At 37.4% G+C, this 18,480-nt stretch overlaps 1 protein-coding gene across 1 annotated transcript in view; it reads left to right on the top strand.

Moving 5' to 3' along the window:
* IQCM (IQ motif containing M) overlaps positions 1-18,480 on the top strand; it is an 84,714-nt gene that overhangs the window by 5,324 nt on the left and 60,910 nt on the right. The window contains exon 4 of the mRNA XM_073343183.2: positions 2,717-2,851. Coding sequence (XP_073199284.1) covers positions 2,717-2,851 — 135 coding nt within the window. The remainder of the gene's footprint in view (positions 1-2,716; positions 2,852-18,480) is intronic.

The raw sequence follows: 18,480 nt of genomic DNA, 5'->3' as shown, positions 1-18,480 counted from the left end.
TAACTTTCAGATAATGGATAGGGTTGTACACTGTCAGGGAGAAGGAATTCTTAATGAGCTGGCAGGTGACAGAGGACAAATTTGCAAATCATTTTAGTACTTACTATATTCTCTTCACTAACAGTGATTGCATTTAAAAATTCCTACTGGTTTGAGAATTATTACCATTATGCCCCATTTCAAGTATAGTGAATCTCTGTCAAACTAGTAATATCATCCAAAATAAAAGAAAATTACTTGTGTATATAAAGAGCTTTTGGTGGAAGGATCTCTGCATTTTTGAATGTTTCATTTTTCAGACATTTTATTCACATAACTATTGTTATACTCTATATTGCCTTTACTATGAGCTCACTTTAGTTCCGGTCTGGTGGCTACTCCATAGAAGAGCATAGGCTGTGGAATGGCTGTATGTTTGTACTTGAGAGGCGCTGTTATGTAGCACAGTGTGGAGCCATCATAGACCCTATGCATGTACTGGGGTGTGCAGTATGTGCAGCGGAGAAACTCGGCATGATGATGATAGGTTGAGACTAAAGCCAAACAAGTGGTCTTATTTTTTTAGGGGGAGGGGGGATTTTACTTCTCTTGATCCACGCCATTAAGTGCAGAGGAACACCAACAGGGTGGGATATATTTGTTGGGTAGCAGCAGTGCATCCTTGCTGCTGTTCTTTTCACTCTCTTCTGCACTGTTTTGCATATCACTACTGGATCAATCCTTGGGGCATAACAAAAGAGTAATTGGATGAATTTAAGAGAGAAAATTTTAGACTGGAGAAAAAAATCATCAAAACTTCCTCATAGTGAGATCTGTTATACTGCAGAATAATCCCCAAGGAAGTGATCACAGACCTATCTCAATGAGTATGTAAAATTAGACTGGCAAAAGCACTGAAGGGCTGACCTACTGTAGCGACTGCTGTGGTAGGTGGGAGCAGTACTGCCCAGCAGAACTTTTCAGTATCTGCCCTGTGATATCCAGCCATGCTGGAGGAATATATTGACTGGATGTTTCTTCAAGATGGGTAGCATTGTTAATGTTGGTAATTAAATTGCACTCATCAGGTTTTAGAGTTAACTCACCGTTGGTATGAATGGGTGCAGTTTGTGCCTCTGAGTTATTGGTTCATTTTGTCTTTCTGAAGTCTCAAGAAAGCAACAGTATACACTATCTTCAAACCCTAGGGTTAGAAACATGTTTTCAAAGGAACATGTAAATTCTGAAGAAGCTAAAGGGGCCACCAGATAAAGATAGGAACTAGATTCCAGCCTGTTTGGCTTCCTTTGAACCTCCATATGTATTTATCAGGTAGAGCTTAATTCTCATTTACACTATGTCCCTTTTACTCTACTTTGGAATGTATACCTAATTTAAGGCTCCTTTACACTAAGAATCTTCTTTACAGTTTCACATACTGTGTAGTATTTCATGGCTTTTTGAGACACTGAGACTTTAATACGAAGACATAAAAATGTACCCCTTTAAAGCTTCTTTGCAGACGTAAGATGTTACATCCTGACATTTGGTTTCTTGTCATCCTCTTGTCTTCCTAGTCCTTAAACATGTAGAGAGAGAAGTCCAGTTTAGAAGCCAGATGATGTTAGTTTTCTTATACGTTAAAGTGATAAATTTATGCTGCGTTTGAAGATGGGAGAGAAATAGTCCTACTATATGTATTTGCGTTTTTAATGTCAATACTTAATACAGTCAATTTCTATTAACTTTTACATAAAGTTCAAATTAATGGTTACATTAATAACTAGTAAACCATTCATTCTGTTAGCTAGACTGAAATTGCTTACTGAGGAGGAAGATTGTCTGGCACAGACACTGCAAAAGTCTTTGAGCTATGGTAGATTACCTAAAATGATGTTTAGATTTGCAAATGTAGAAGATTATGCAGACATTTTTATATGTTGCATAATTATTTGCCTTTTTAGCTTGTAGCCTACTGTGGAGATTTGACCAACACAATCTGGACATGTTAAAACATGTGATGCTGAACTCATTGGATGGGAATAAGGGTCTTTTTTAAAAGTGACAAATATCTGAATTCAGCTGTCCTGTCTTCCATAATTTTACTTCCACAACTCTCCACCATTTTTAGGCAATAAAATTAAAAACTGTTCATGTTTGTAGACAGCTCACAGACAGAAGAAGAAATTAATTTTTTCAAACTACTCAATGCCAAATACTTTCCCTCTTCTACTAAAATCTAAATATTATTACATCTACCACTTTCCCTCTATACCCTAATTTTTGTAATTCTTTCAAAGTAATCACGTTTGTCTGGAAATATTTGTTTTTTTTAAAATAAATCCAACCTATTTACTGCTCTTAGTTCAATTATCATCTAGAGTGATTTTTTTCCTCCTCATAACAATTGTTTCATTGTTTTATGATGTACAATAATTACACTTTTCAGGATTAATGTTCTTTCCTGTTTGGAAAAAATGTACCAATTTTCAAATCTTCTAGTTCCTTTTTGGCAGCCATTTTGCTTTGCAGGTCCAAAGGCCTCATTAAGGCACTTAATAATTTCATTAGCCATTCATTGTACTGTATATGTGTATGGTATTTGTACTGTATGTAAACCTGCTTCTAAATAAGACACTTCTAGGGCAATACAAAACGTTCCAACATATATAATAGACCTAGTAAGATTTTTTTTTTTAATTTCTGTAAATGAAACTATGAAACTTTTTTCTTTTAGTTTATGAAACAATGTTTGCCAAGAGGGAGTTCTGGAAAGAGATGGATAAAAATGATCTGCAGGCATTTTTCAAAGACTGTGGACAATTACTACCCCAGCAGCAAATAGATAAGGTTTTGCATCTGGTCTGTCCAGGTAAGTGTCTTTTTTTTTTTTTAATGTTTTCACAATGGTCAGGAAACATCCATTACAATTTTGTAATGTCTTTGTGTAGAGACAGTACAGGAGCTGCTGTTATTAAAAATAGATTAGACAAAGCCTGCTCAAATTTTTCCTCATAGTGTTTTACAACTTCAAATGAAAATACACTTTGTAGAGTTTCATTGTTTCAATAATGCAAGGCACTGATCCTTCACCACCTTGTATGGCATTCAGAAGAGTATAGAGAAACTTAGTGCACTCTAGTTTGCTGCTCAATCATTTCAGATATCTGCATGCAAGGCACTTGCTTCCTTCCCTACTTTGCATCACAGGGGTGCCAGCCTTCCACCGTCCCCTTTTAAACACCCTTCTGCACACAACTCTTTACAACTCAGTGCAACAATCATCATACTACACCAAACATCCACAACAACTAGTGTGTGCATGTGTGTGTCAGTATAATCTGGCAAAGGGGTACGTATAGAAGACAAAAGGGGGCAGAGTTAAGTTTGAAGTGCCTGATCTGTGGTGTATGGTAGTTGTGGAAATGGTAACATGTGTGCTTGTGGATGGAGGATCAGAAGGGATGTACTGTTAAGTGGTTTAACTTTTCATTGTCTGCTTTTTGGGTTTATGTCAAATGCCGTGTATATAGCAACACTACTGCTTCACAATGAAGTTTTTTGTGCATTTATATTATTTAAGAGAGCAGGTCAATGGAATAAAATGTTATAAGAGGAGAATAATGTTATGCTGCAGTATAAATAGGTGATCAAAAATGAAGAAAAAGACTTCAAGTAAATCAAATCTCCCCTCTCTTTTATCAAAGGGGCAGCTGTGTTAGTCTGTATGCACAAAAACAACGTAGAGTCTGGTGGCACCTGAAAGACTAACAGATTTATTTGGACATAAGCTTTCATGGGTAAAAAGCCTCTCTTTTTCCATCTCCCTCTTCTGGGGAAGAGAATGAAACAGTCTTGGAACAGCTTGATCTCTTCCCTGATCTCCTCTTCTGGGCGGCAGCAGCAGAGAATTCTGTGAGTGGACCTCTGGACCCACCCTCAGACACTGAGAGATGGAGAAAGGACAGGTGGCATTTCCAAATTCCATTGTGCAGCAATGCACTTTTGTTTTAAATTCATGGTGTTTGTGGCCATCCTGACCCAGGTTTGCCAGTACATCCAGCAGCTGGGGGTAGGTGTGAGACCTGGATATTTCTGATAAAATGGCAGTGAAAGAACTGTCGGTAGTTGCAATTATATTGTTATTAGGCTACAGCACCAACACATTATTGAGATGAATGAGATGTTGGCCACAAGTTTTGGGTGCAGCTAAACCGTACTTGGCATTGCACCCAAAAGGAGGTTTTATACCTCCTTTGTGGCTCCCTAATTTTGGGGTCAGCCAGGGTAGTCAAACATTTGGGGACAATGACCGTGTTTTGGATAACAATAGATTTAAGGTCCATGAAATTCAGGTGGAAACTTCTTTAGGTTTGCCACAGTGTGATAAACTCATGTTCAATTGTATCTCCTTTGGTTTGTTAATGACTTACTATTATCAGTGGGATAATTTGTTGAGATTTTTAGCCTTCAGAAGTTGAATCTTTGGGTAGTAGGTTTTCCTCTGAGTATCTGACCCCACATTCCACCTTACACAATAGTATATTGCAATAATGTTTACTTCTAGTAAACTTAATTAATTTCTCATGGAAAATCATGCATTATATGCCATTTAGATCACATTCCTAAGACAATCTGAATAAGACCAGGTATTTTTAATCATTTGCTCAGTCCTCATTGCTATGGTAACAAGAGGTTTTATAACTGTGAGACATATTTTTAGTCTAATATCCTAGCTTTTGGAAAGTATTGCTACTATTCACTATGCTCACAGACAGGCCAGCAAAGGTTAATGTTCCCCCATTCATTATTTCATTTATTTAGCAACTCTCAGTCATTGCATAGTTTCAACCTTAGCTTCACCAGTTTGCTGCCAGGGGATGGACTGGGCAGAGAATAGACTTCTTTGCTATTACTAGTTCAAAGTTTTACCAAAGTATAAACATGTAGATCATGAAATATTTTCTGAGACGTGGAAATGTATGTCTGACAACAGGACACCCACCAAATTATTTCCATCATGCATGTGTTTTAAATAAATTTTCACTTATCTGTAAAGTACCCACTTTTTTTTCTGATTTGTAACACAAATAACATTTATTTCTAAAGATTAGTTATAAACAGAATATAACCTCACCAGATTGCCAGGGAGACACATTGTGAATGACTGAATGTTGTGAATTGCAAAGTAATCCGGCTATCCTCTGTCAGTGGAAAGACAACCATCCTGCCTGATTATGTGCTCAGAAGAGGAGTGATATGGCAGTGGTGGGATGGCATGATAGAATCTTGTCTTGTGTCATCCTGCTTTTAATATTGCTGTAAATCTATGGGATGGACGTTGCATCCTGTATGACTGTGTGATCAAGTGGTAGAATGATTGGATCATCATGCCTGCCACCCTCAATGAATACAATAAAGAAGAAAGATCTCTCTTCTCTGTCTCCTTTTCTGCTGCTGCTGCCGGTCGTCTAGCTGTTCCTGTCTGCTGATTGTTGCAACGGGTGTTGTACTCCAGCTGCCTTCCCACCAATACAGTGCTCAGGTGTCCATTTTGATTCCCATTTCCTAATATTGCAGGAGCTGTACAGGGCTGTCTCCCTGCCAGCCAATATGTTGCTATCCAGCCTCTGAGTCATTGCCATTTGCTGCTGCTGTGCCCACCAATTACTGCTTGTCTCAGACTGCTGCCAGAAATGCCTGGAATATATGAGGAAAAAACAAAAACTGTTTTTAAAAATCTCACTCCTCTCTGTCTGCTCCTGTGACACTGCTTCTTTCACTTCCCTGCTCACACTTCATTTATTATTATTTTACTTTATTTATACAGCAGCCAAAAGCATGCCAGGTGCTTCTGAGAACAAATGTGAAGAAGACATAATGCCTGTCCTGAGCAGCTTGCCATCTAATTTTACCTCTAGTATCTAATTTTGTATTTTTGTCTGAATCCAAATATCAAGGCAATGGGGCCTCTGAAAATAAGTGTCACTGGACTTCAACGAGCGTGGTTCACTCATCTCCAGTAGCAACTTTTTGTCAGTGCCATCTTTGGTTGCTGTTAAACTAGTAATAACCTGGGAGTGAAAGCTTCCATGTCCCATTATTATCCCTGCAGCTCTTTCGTATTCTCATTTAATTACAGCAGTTTTACGTAATTTCAAATCTTGCTTGTAGTACTCGGAATGGATCTATTTCTTCTTTAAAATACTGTAAGTTATTTCCGTGTAATAAAGGTATGTGAGTGAAATACAAGCCTAGAATTGGGATATATGCAACAGCATGTTAACTAGCTAAAAGTATGCAGTAGTGAGCTTTATAGCAAATTGGAAGGAAAATTGTAGATTGCAAGGTATGAACAGCATATGAATATGAAATATAACATAGAATACTGCATAGCTAACTCTGTTAATATAAGGATACAGGGCTACTAGAGATGTCACTTTAAAATCACTACTCCTTAAATAATATATATTACAGAGAGCGAGACTCCACTGAATGAGTGTTGGCACTGTCAAAAAACAGATACAGGCACATACAGTGGTACCTACCAAACCATTGGTTTGAACTCAGACACAAAATGAAGTGTGTTAATGTGCGAGATTTCCTTCTGAAATCTGTTTTTTTAGTTTCTGGGGGATCAAGTTTGCTCGGCCACTGAAGTCAGATGAGAGCTAGATCTTAAATGGTGCTCAGAAATACCTTTTCTCTACATCCTAAAGAAAAATAGGTGACAATGGTTTGATAGTAGCTAAATACATTATTCTAAGTTATTGAAAAGTTAAGGATTGGCTAAAAAACCTGAATAGCATATCTATGGCAACGGCACCCTGGTGGCTTCAAGAAAAAAAGCAGATTAAATTTAAGGATATCTGGGACCCATTTCTAGATTTTGTAAACCAATAAATATATTATATCATGACTTTATAGACCAGTACTAGCTGTCACTTCATTCTGCAATATATTGTAGACTTCATTATGCAGTCAGAAAAAGAGTAAATGCAACGTCATATATTTTCTTTGGTAATCCAGTATATTTTTATTTAAATCAATTAATTTTTATTTATTGGCTGTACATTGGATGCATCCATAGGAATTATAGTTAGCAGTTGGTACCAAAATTACATCTTGAAAACTATTCCAAGGAGGTCATAGAATATATATATATATTAGAGAGAGCAGAAAATTTGCTATTTCACTTCTGTTTTTTCCATAATTTGATACAAAGTACATCATCAGGATCTGATCCTGCAAGCACATATGCAGATGAGTACATTTAAGTTCAGTGGAACTATACATGTGTCTAAGTTACTTTCATGTGTAAGTATTTGGAGGGCTGGGGCCTCTAGTTATTTTAGTAATGTTATAATTCCTGAAAGAGAGTTTTATCTTTTAAAATACAAGACATCTAAAGTTGCTTGTAGTGTTTTGTGTGTGTGTGTGTGTGTGTGTGTGTGTGTTCGTCAAGAATTGCTTACAAGAATGTGAAATGAGATTCTAAAGACTCAGTAGCAAAAGTAGTAGAAACTATATCACCACTGAAATACATGCTGATGAAGACACTATATCACACTAGTTTTTAAATATTAGCCGTCTGTAAATTAATTATGAACAGGTACATATGACTTTGTCTCTAACACATTGAGTTCAATGTATGTACAAAACACAGACAAGGCTACATTTATACTATGAGCTAGGGGAGTGATTTTTTAGCTTTGGAAGATTTTCAGCACACCACAATGAACACAGCAATAGGATCATAAAAGAGAAGAAACTGTTTAATCAGGCTGTCTCATTAGATTCTGATTTGTTCCATCCCAAAGAGACTAAGCTCACCAAGTCACAGCCAATTCCATCTGACCGACTGTGTTTTCAATACCATCACTTCAGGGACTTCAGTTTTTAATTTGTTGTATTAGTGGATCAATTCAATAACATTTAATAAAATACAATTCATTAACTTTATAAAATTCAGTATACAGTACAAACTTGTTTAAAAGTTATAATGATATTAGCGTGTATGCTGTATTCAATTCATTAAAAAATATCTGCAATTCTGCTGGGTATATTTTGTATTTGCAGACTTTATCTAGGAGACTTTCCAAATCGCCAACTGGTATACGTAGGCTGTCCCCTTTTCATTGCTATGGACAAATATGAAAATGCTTCAGCAATGTGCACTTGCTGATTTTTCTCCAACTCATTATCATCTGTCTTTAGTCTCATTTTCTCTCTTTGCTATGGCTAGCACCTCTTCATCTGCTGAAATCTCTTGCATGTCAGTATCCAAGTTACATAAACAATTTAAGTCCTTTTTATTCATAAATGAAATTTGCAAACATCAAGCTCACTTTTTTTCTTGCAACAATATTTTTTATGGGAGGCAGAATTATTTCTTAAACTCTATTCATATAGAATGTAACATTCATATTACCTCTACAAGGCACAAAACAGCAAATGCCGAATATAATGATAAATCTCTCCTCAAGACTTGCTTCTCCAGGGGCACCTACAGAAAACTGGCCAAATAAGAATAGCTAGGCTAAGAGGTGGTTGGCTATAGCTGATGTGTACTTGTGCACATTTTTAATTAAATACAAAATTATTTCGGCCATGTCCCTACACATGCTTATAAACATAACTTTATACATGTGTGTGAGTAGTTCCACTAGCTTCACTGGGACTACTCGCCTGTGTAAAGTTACTCACCCACATGCTTGTAGGATTGGGATGCATGACCGTACACTCTTTGGAGCAGGTACTGTGTCTTCCTGTATATGGTCCCAAAACGGCAAAGCACTTAAGCAGTGAACACACACAACTTTTGTTTTTGTACTTAAATTCCACTGACATCAATTGGGCATAAAAGCAAGTGCAAAATTAAGCACATGATTCGGTGTTTTGCTTAGTTGAGGTTTGTGTGGACATTGGCACAGCATACTGTGGTTGCTGCTGCTATGATTGACTTGCCTCTTCCTTGTCCCCACTCCTCCTAACCTATGCCAACACTTCTGCTCTCTTGTATTCTTCCTTCCTCCTGTGTTTTTCTCCCAATTTTCTAGTGTCCAGTAGCAGAAAACTCACAGAAATATATAGATATATGCTTAAAAATAATAGAGGTTTAATAAGAACGGCCATACTGGGTCAGACCAAAAGTCCATCTAGCCCAGTATCCTGTCTTCTGACAGTGGCCAATGCCAGGTACCCCAGAGGGAATGAACAGAACAGGTAATCATCAAGTGATCCATCCCCTGTCACCCATTCCCAGCTTCTGGCAAACAAAGGCTAGGGACACCACCCCTACCCATCCTGGCTAATAGAAAGGTAGGGGGCGGGGCGAAGAGGGAATTAATTTTTTTTAAAGATATAGGTCTAAAAAGGAGAAATAAAGAAAAAGTGTTTTAATAAGCAGATGGGGCTTCTTATTCCTGATTGAGGCCTCTAGATGCTACAGTAATATACATAACAAGCAATAGAATAATGTTAAAAAGAATAGAAATTGGTCAAGATATAAAAAGGGGAAAAAGAATTGAGCAGATGTTTAGCATACTAAATTAATAAAGAATTATTATAACACAAACAGATATTTAAAAATAGCCACAAGTGCTGAATATATCTGTCTGTATAATATAAAAACATGGGACACCATCCAGCGAACTTACACATGAGAAGCTTGATACACATGAAACTGCTCACATATATAAACATACCTGTGGAAGTGTGGAGGATCACACCCGTGGTTTTTGAACATTTACACTGCACACAGACTATGTAGTCCTCCCTCCTCCTCCATCTTATTTGTTATGCTCACTTGTTATAGCTTGTCTTAAACTAGATTGCAAGCTCTTCAAGGCAGAGGCTGTATCTTTTATGTACTTGCACAGAGCCTAGTACAATGGGGACTTAGGGGAGCGATTGCAGTAAGAATAATTATAATAAATAAAAAGAATAAATGTAGCCATTGAAAATCCAAACGTGGAGATTATGGAGATATTAAAAAGTTCAAGAATTCTGGAGTCAAATATCAATGAGATATAGGGGAGATATATTAAATGTTCACAATTTATTACAGCCACAAAGATGTCTTTTACATGATTTATCTAAGCTTCCTCTGGAGAAGTACAAGAAAAGATTTATCTGTGCAGTACTCTCCATTGCAAGACTATGTATTATGCATCACACACAAAAAAAAAAATCGTTGCCAACTCCAAAGGAATGGATCACATCAATTGATATATCTGTAATCCTAAAAAAAATAACAATAATTAGAGACTCCCCTGAGACAGCTGGAAAAAATACAGAATCTATACTTGGTCACTTGCTGTGATTCCAATGCACTCAGTTTGGTATCTGTTTTGAAATTCACTTTTTGTTCATTATTGCCAATGTCGCAGACCAGTCTGCTGTCTAAGACACAACAGTAAACACAATTTCTGCATCAGAAACTTCTGTCACAATTATCATTATTGCTGCTTTGTCCTCCAGCTGTATGTTCATGAATGTATTTTGGTTTTTTTATTACTTTGCAATTTGTGCTGAGAGTGACATACTTGTGGTAAAATATTTCCTTTTACTGTGTGTGTGATCCTGCACTCCTTGCGCTGGATGCCTGTGCATCATGTTGTGATTACCACCAAACTTCTTGCAAACAAATAGTCTTTGACCATAGGTGAAGGATAAGGTCCAAGATGTTACCTCTGCCCTGTAGCTCAAAAGAATGTCTAGCAAATTTCTGGCCTGTGTGTGTGGGTGAAGAGGTAGCCACAAGTAAATAAATCCAGATATAAATAGAAATAATTGATTTAAAATAAAGTGATATAAATACAAAATTGAATTTTATTGTTATTTTTCTTAAATCATGTTTTTGATCCTCCCTCTTTTGTATAGATGTTTTGAGACCTGGGTGTCCTCCTGAATTTACAGAACATATTTTATTAAGTAGATTGGGTTTTGAAAAATAGATTTATATATTCAATCTTACAGATGGTGGCAAAAAATGTTCCAATTTTTGGATCTGAAATCCAGTCACCCAGAGTTTTCTGAATATTTTCCTCATGTAAGTGTACAAATATAGAGAACAGGAAAAGGACATGTTTCATAAAGTGCACTTCATTTTTCTCAGGAAAGATTATATGACTGATGAGAGAGATTCTGTATCAGAAAGATATTTTATCAAAAAGGGATTCAATTTCTTGTTTTATCTAGTGAAGCTTCAAGCTTTGAGTGACTGTGGACATTTACATCATTCATATAGCGTACTGGAGCTAAAGAATTAGAAATATTTATTAAGAGAAAACTTCAAGAACTATTGTGAAAGAACATGGTAGTGATTGTAACATAGGGTCAGTCCTGCTCTTATTGAAGTCAGTTGAATTTGCCATTGACATTGATGAGAGCGGGATAACGCTTCTGGTCCAGAGGCTTAGGTACTGGAGTACCTATTGCACTCTTTTCCCCTTTGACTTGAATAGAGTTGTATCTTGTAGAATACTTATCTGGAAGCAAAGGAAACTATGTGAGGCAAACAGAGCAATCTACTTGCACATAGGTCATTACCATATATTTTGTCCTATCACTAAAATGTACTTCCAGAAATATACATTTAGTGTAATTATACAGAAAATAGAGGAAGAGGAGTGAACCAGATAATGAAGATCAAATAATTAGAGAGAACCTAACCTAATCATAACCTGAACCTCCCCTCCAAGCCTTTTTGATTGCAGATTCTGAGATCCAGCCCCCGTCCCCACAAACACCTTATTTGTTCTTGTTCTAGGTCTAAATCAAAACAAGAAAAAGCTTCCTCCCCCCCCCCCCTCCGCTTCCAGCATACCTGAAATCTCACAAGAACAGTCATCCTCATGAAAATTCAGCCCCATGGGGTGGAAAACTCCATAATAGCTGATTTCATGAAATTTCCATTTTTCATGAAGGCAAAAATCTTATGAGAGCCATTGATCTTGCACATTTTTTCCATTTGGGGAAAAACCTTGCAGGAACCACTTGCAAGATCTTAGTGCTGTCAAATCGAAACATCGTCCTGATTCAGCTTCAAGCCAAATCCCCAGGCCTAACATATTCTATCTCCAAACACTGTCTTCTCACCCCAGCTCTACTTAAAATGACTACATATTAACCTTTTCTACAATATAATTTTAACTACACTGAATTTTTATAGTGCTTCTGGTAGGCTATAACTCCTATACACCATTAACTTAACCTAAAAATACTGTAGACGTCTACATAAGCCTGCACTAGGGACAGTGTGCTGTAGTGAGTTGAGTTGTGATGGGATTTTCTGAGTAATATCTTTCTCTTTGTGGTCTTTGGAAATTCACCTAACCTCTGAGTCTTTCACTTTCCTTGCCTCTAAAACAAGGCATTTGCTAAAAAGAATTAGCTAGTATTTGTGAAGCACGTACAAAACAAAGTGCTATATAAACACTAAGTTGTTGAGATGATCATATATAATACTTGAAAGCTATTTAGCCTTTTAGGCTAACAATATGAATTCCGCAGAATGCCATGGATTGTTTATTTTTAAAAGAAATTGAATACAAAACTGTATATTTAAATAAAGCTATAAGGATAGTATAGTATAAACCAGCATAAGAGCTTGATCTTCCTCTCAATAATGTCAATGTCAAGGCTCCCATTGACTTTAATGGTGCAGGATCAAGTGCTAAAACAGGAAATTCACAGTTAATGTTCATATGCCATCCACACTTCTCTTGGGTGTGCTTACGTTATTTTTATAGATATGAGAGCTGAGGTTGTATATCAGTTATAACTTTTGAATTTCTGGTAGTTTTTGTTTTTTGTGTCACAATCTGAATGTTATTTAAACGTCTTTTTTATTATTATTTAACACTGGATAAGTCTCTAGAGGCCTCTTCAAAACAGCTAATGTTCCCTTTGGCACTGAAATCCACTTACCTTAACTGACTTCTGTTATACTTCAACCTGATTCTCAGAGTCACAATGGTAATATTCATTTTAGTGTCCCAATAGGCTCTTAGTATTCATCAAATATTTGATTTACATTTTCTAATAAGGCTTATGGAATGCAGGCACATGAAACCCATACCCTGCCATGATTCTTACTACTGTCTCTTTCATTAACACTGTGGATTATTTCTCTAAAATAATTAAAATCTGTAATTGAATACACTAGAATAATTTTGGAAAATTAGTTTAATTATTCCAATGCTTGTATTTGGAAAGATCACATCATTTATAATAACTGAATGAATAAATGTGACTTTAATCCCCCACCTCATTTGGTTGATATTTATCGTTTGAGAAGAAATATGTATTGATGTTTTCAAATGTATGTCTTGGTTGAGCACCACAGACACAGTTTAGGTATTGCTTCATGCAAGAGTTGAACGATAAGAATTTATGATTAACTTTTCTGTTCAAAATTAGTTTAATAACCAATCAATGTATCCTTTACTTACAAGTACTGACTGATAAGCTCTCCCATGCCCCTCCACCTACATAGCTAAAACACACAAATTACTCTTTAACTGAAGTACTTGTCATATATTTTTAGCCAAGGTACAAGTATTTACCCCTTTGGGTAACAAATGAAGCATGTATTCCATATGTAGGATTATCTACAATTCAGAAATTGCAACAATACCTTGGCAGAAATGCGAGAGAGTGCAAGGAATAACTTACAGATAGACTGAAAGGGTCCTGGCATTTCTGGAGTTGTGGAAGTCCCAAAGTACATCAGTTTTGCTGCGGTGTTGCTGTTCAGGAGACTCCACAGCCCAGCAAAGGTTCATTAGTGGGTTCCTCTGCAAGAACACTAAGGAGGTTTATGATTCACTGGCCATAAACCACGGCACAGCACTTTGCAGCTGGTACTACAGTAAATTGAGTTGCAGAACTGAGGGACATTTTGACATTATAATATAGGTTGAAAAATTGTTAAACTGTGCAGTTAAAAAAAAGGCCAAGACCCTAAATGAGTTCCACCTAGTAAAAGACCTAAAAGGCAATAAGAAAGCAGAGGTTTTTAATGCTTCTTGTGCTTCGGTCTTCACTACAAAGGTTAATTGTGACCAATACTCAACACAATTAATATTAAAAACAAAGGGGAAGGAACACAAGCTAGACTAGGGAAATAACAAATTAAAGAATATTTAGATCAGTTACAAGTATTTCGAGTTGGCAGGGCCTGCTAAAATTCATCCTAGAGTACTTAAGAAAGTAGCTGAAGCAATCTTGGAACCATTGGAGATTATCTTTGAGATATCTTGGAGAATGGAGGAGGTCTGGAAAAGAGCATACACAGAACTTATCTTTAAACAGGGGAAGAAAGAGGACTTGGGGAATTGTAGAGTGTTCAGCCTAACTTTGATAACTGGAAATAACGATTAAACAATTAATTTATAAGTACCTACAGGATAATAGTGTTTTATGTAATAGCTAAGGCTACAATTTTGTCATAGGTATTTTTAGTAAAAGTCATGGACAGGTCACAGGAGCGGGTAAAGTAGGGGGGGGAGAATGGAAATTGTTGAAATCATCCCACCATCAACCTCAGACCAGACCAATCCACACAAGCGGTCCATTTTCTGGACACTACTGTGCTAATAAGCAATGGTCACATAAACACCACCCCATACTGGAAACCTACTGACTACTATACTTCCCTACGTGCCTCCAGCTTCCATCCAGGACACACCACACGATCCATTGTCTCTACAGCCAAGCTCTAAGATATAACCGCATTTGCTCCAATCCCTCAGACAGAGACAAACACCTACAAGATCTCTATCAAGCATTCTTAAAACTACAATACCCATCTGCTGAAGTGAAGAAACCGATTGACAGAGCCAGAAGAGTACCCAGAAGTCACCTACTACAGGACAGGCCCAACAAAGAAAATAACAGAACGCCACTAGCCATCACCTTCAGCCCCCAACTAAAACCTCTCCAACGCATTATCAAGGATCTACAACCTATCCTGAAGGACGAGCCATCACTCTCACAAATCTTGGGAGACAGACCTGTCCTGACTTACAGACAGCCCCCCAACCTGAAGCAAATACTCAGCAGCAACCACACACCACACAACAAAAACACTAACCCAGGAACCTATCCTTGCAACAAAGCCTGATGCCAACTCTGTCCACATATTTATTCAAGTGACACCATCATAGGGCCTAATCACATTAGCCACACCATCAACGGGCTCGTTTACCTGCCCATCTACCAATGTGATATATGCCATCAAGTGCCAGCAATGCCCCTCTGCCATGTACATTGGCCAAACCAGACAGTCTCTATGCAAAAGAATAAATGGACACAAATCTGACATCAGGAATCATAATATTCAAAAACCAGTAAGAGAACACTTCAACCTCTGTGGCCACTCAGTAAAAGATTTAAGGGTGGCAATTTTGCGACAGAAAAGCTTCAAAAACAGACTCCAAGGAGAAACTGCTGAGCTTGAATTAATATGCAAACTAGATACCATTAACTTGGGTTTGAATAGAGACTGGGAGTGGCTGGGTCATTACACATATTGAATCTATTTCCCTATGTTAAGTATCCTCACACCTTCTTGTCAAATATCTAAATGGGCCATCTTGATTATCCCTACAAAAGTTTTTTTCTCCTGCTGATAATAGCTCATCTTAACTAGTTAGCCTCTTACAGTTTGTATGGCAACTTCCACCTTCTCTGTATGTGTGTGTGTGTGTATATATATATACTTACTATATGTTCCATTCTGTGCATCCAATGAAGTGGGCTGTAGCCCATGAAAGCTTATGCTCTAATAAATTTGTCTCTAAGGTGCCACAAGTACTCCTATTCTATATGCAAGATACAGGAGGTAAGTGTCCTGCTACGCTCGGCACTTGGCTGGAGTACTGTGTCCAGTTCTGAGTGCTACATTTTAGGAAAGATGTAGATAAATTGGAGAGAGTTCAGAGGAGAGAAAGAAAAATGATAAAAGGTTTAGAAAACCTGACCTGTGAAGAAAGGTTGAAAAGACTGGATATATTTAGTCTTGAGAAAAGAAGACTAAAGGGGAAGCTGATAATAGTCTTCAAATAAGTTGAGGATTGTTATAAAGAGGACAGTGATCCATTGTTCTCTGTGTCCAGTGAAGGTGGGATGAGAAGTAATGGGCTTAATCTGCAGCAAGGGGAATTTAGGTTAGATATTAGGAAAAACTTTCTTAACTATTAGAATAGCATAGAATACCAAGAAAGACTGTGGAATCCCCATCTTTGGAGGTTTATAAGAACAGATTAGACAAACACCAGTGATAGTCTAGGTAAACTTGGTCCTGCCTCAGTGCAGGAGGCTGGACTAGAATTTTCTCATGGTCCCTGCCAGTCCTACATTCCTATGATTTGATATTCTATGGTAATTAGTCTAAGAGAAAACAGAAATTGGAAAAGGTGGAGGAAAATACTTCAGATATACTGTTTGGTAGTGGAGGACAGAAACAATGTGGTGAAGGAATGGAAAAGAAAATCAGTACAAGAACAAAAGGGAAACAAAGTTGGTTAATTTTTAAAAACTAATTAATTTCACTGAAGGTCAGACCTTCATTTAGTGTAAATTAGTGTAACTTTGATGACTGAGTTGGAGCTATGTCAATTAACACCAGCTGAGGAACTGACCCATAAATCTAATATACCTAAATGTTACCACAGAATACCAAGGACTGCTGTGTTATACCCACACGTGATAATTTATACAATTATTTGTATTTGCACATAAATAAAATATCTAATTATACCTCTGTACGAGATTCTAAATGACTAGATTCTTGGGGTGAGTGCAAAGCTGTGATGCTTAAAAATAGAAGTTCTTGTACTCGGGCTACCTGTGCCTGCCAGTCTGGACCTAATAAGGAGTGTTTCTCATAGAGGGCACATTGCACCTCTGATCCATGATCTTCACGATATCCAGTTTGTACTGGAGTGTAGTTAAAGGTGTCGGTTTTAACCTGTAGAGCTTTAAATGGCTTGATTGCCTGTCTCCTGGTGTGATCCTGTGGTAGGGATCTGAAGTGCTTGAACTAACTGTCCCCAGATTTTATCTTAAGGGGACAGATAGAGGTCTTTTATCATTGTGTATTTTATTTCCATAATCAGTTTGCCAAAGTCTGGGTTTTTGGGCCCTCGGACATGTAGCAGCCCCCATTTGTTCTGCCAGGATGAGCAACATTTAATTTCCTTTCTCGCTTCTGGTGTACTCTGGGCAGAGCTCTCTGGAGGATAACACTGTTTTGTGGCAAATTATGAGGTTTCAAAATTTGTTGCTGTTCTGCACAGGAACAAAACGAAAACCCTTTGAATATTTTCATAAAAATTGAATTTTGTCACAATGTCTCTTTTTGGAACAACAAGCTCAGGTTTTGTGTGTGTGTGTGTGTGTGTAAAACATAATAGTAAGGGCACTGGCCTGGATCTTGGGAGGCCCAGGTTCAAGTTTCTATCCTGCCTGACTCAGCAGAGTTTTTCATGCTAGGTCAGTCTGAATCAAGCAGAGAAGGGACTTGAATTTGGGTCTTTGACATCCCAGGGCAATGCTGTAACCACCATCTCTCAGGTCGGAGCATCGGAGAGAGGTGCTTTCTCTCAGCTGAAAAGTTTTGGCTTTATGAAATGAGGAAGAGGAAAAAAGGTTTTGCAGAGAGGGTGGGATGGATATGAGGAGATAATCTTGGGAAACTTCACTCTGTTCTTCCATCCAAATGAAGAATTTAAGCAGCCATATTAGCCAATTAAATATTACTGCTTTCACAAGACCTGATTCTGCAATCTCTTATCAACACTGAATAGCATTCACATGAGGCCTTATTGAGTTTGATGAAGCTTTTCATGTAAGTAAATACTACCCGATGTAAGGTTTGTAGAACTGGGCCTAAAGGCAGTTGAAATAGTCATGTAGCACTCTGTTTTTCTCACAGAACCACCGGACTTCAGTGAGGTAGAATTCTGTGTATAGATTCAGAGCAGAATATGGCTGTTATTAGGACATGACCTTTAACAGCATCTTCTCTGATTCTGTCCCTTCAAAAAGGAGAGTACTGAGTAACCTCCTAGAGCTGCTGTTCATGTCCAAGAGAATCATTTCAGTGCTAAAGAGCAGAATGCAGCCATAATTTATCTGAATACTGCTTACAGAGCCTATTTCTGCTCCCACTGAAATGACTGGGAGGAAAAAACCCTCATATTGGCTTTAATGAGGCAAAATTGGACCCTTAATGAGCATCACAGTCACATAAGCTTTGGGTTTGTTTTTTAGCATTATGCTTTTTAAGTGTTTTTAGTTGCTGCCTGCAGTGTATACAGCTGTGAACTTGGATAATAAATAAGGATCATTTCTATGAAGAAACCTTTGGCAGCATTTTTTGCTTTGCTGAAGTAAGCTGTTAGTCATCTGCCACGAAAGTGTAATCAGCTAGATTTTAAATATTGCTGTGTTTTTCTGGTTTTACTGTATATTTGATTAGTCAATAAATAT

The sequence above is a fragment of the Lepidochelys kempii genome, chromosome 4 (genome assembly GCF_965140285.1).
Source record: "Lepidochelys kempii isolate rLepKem1 chromosome 4, rLepKem1.hap1, whole genome shotgun sequence".
Taxonomy (NCBI): Eukaryota; Metazoa; Chordata; order Testudines; family Cheloniidae; genus Lepidochelys; species Lepidochelys kempii.
This window is presented reverse-complemented; position numbering and strand designations above follow the sequence as displayed.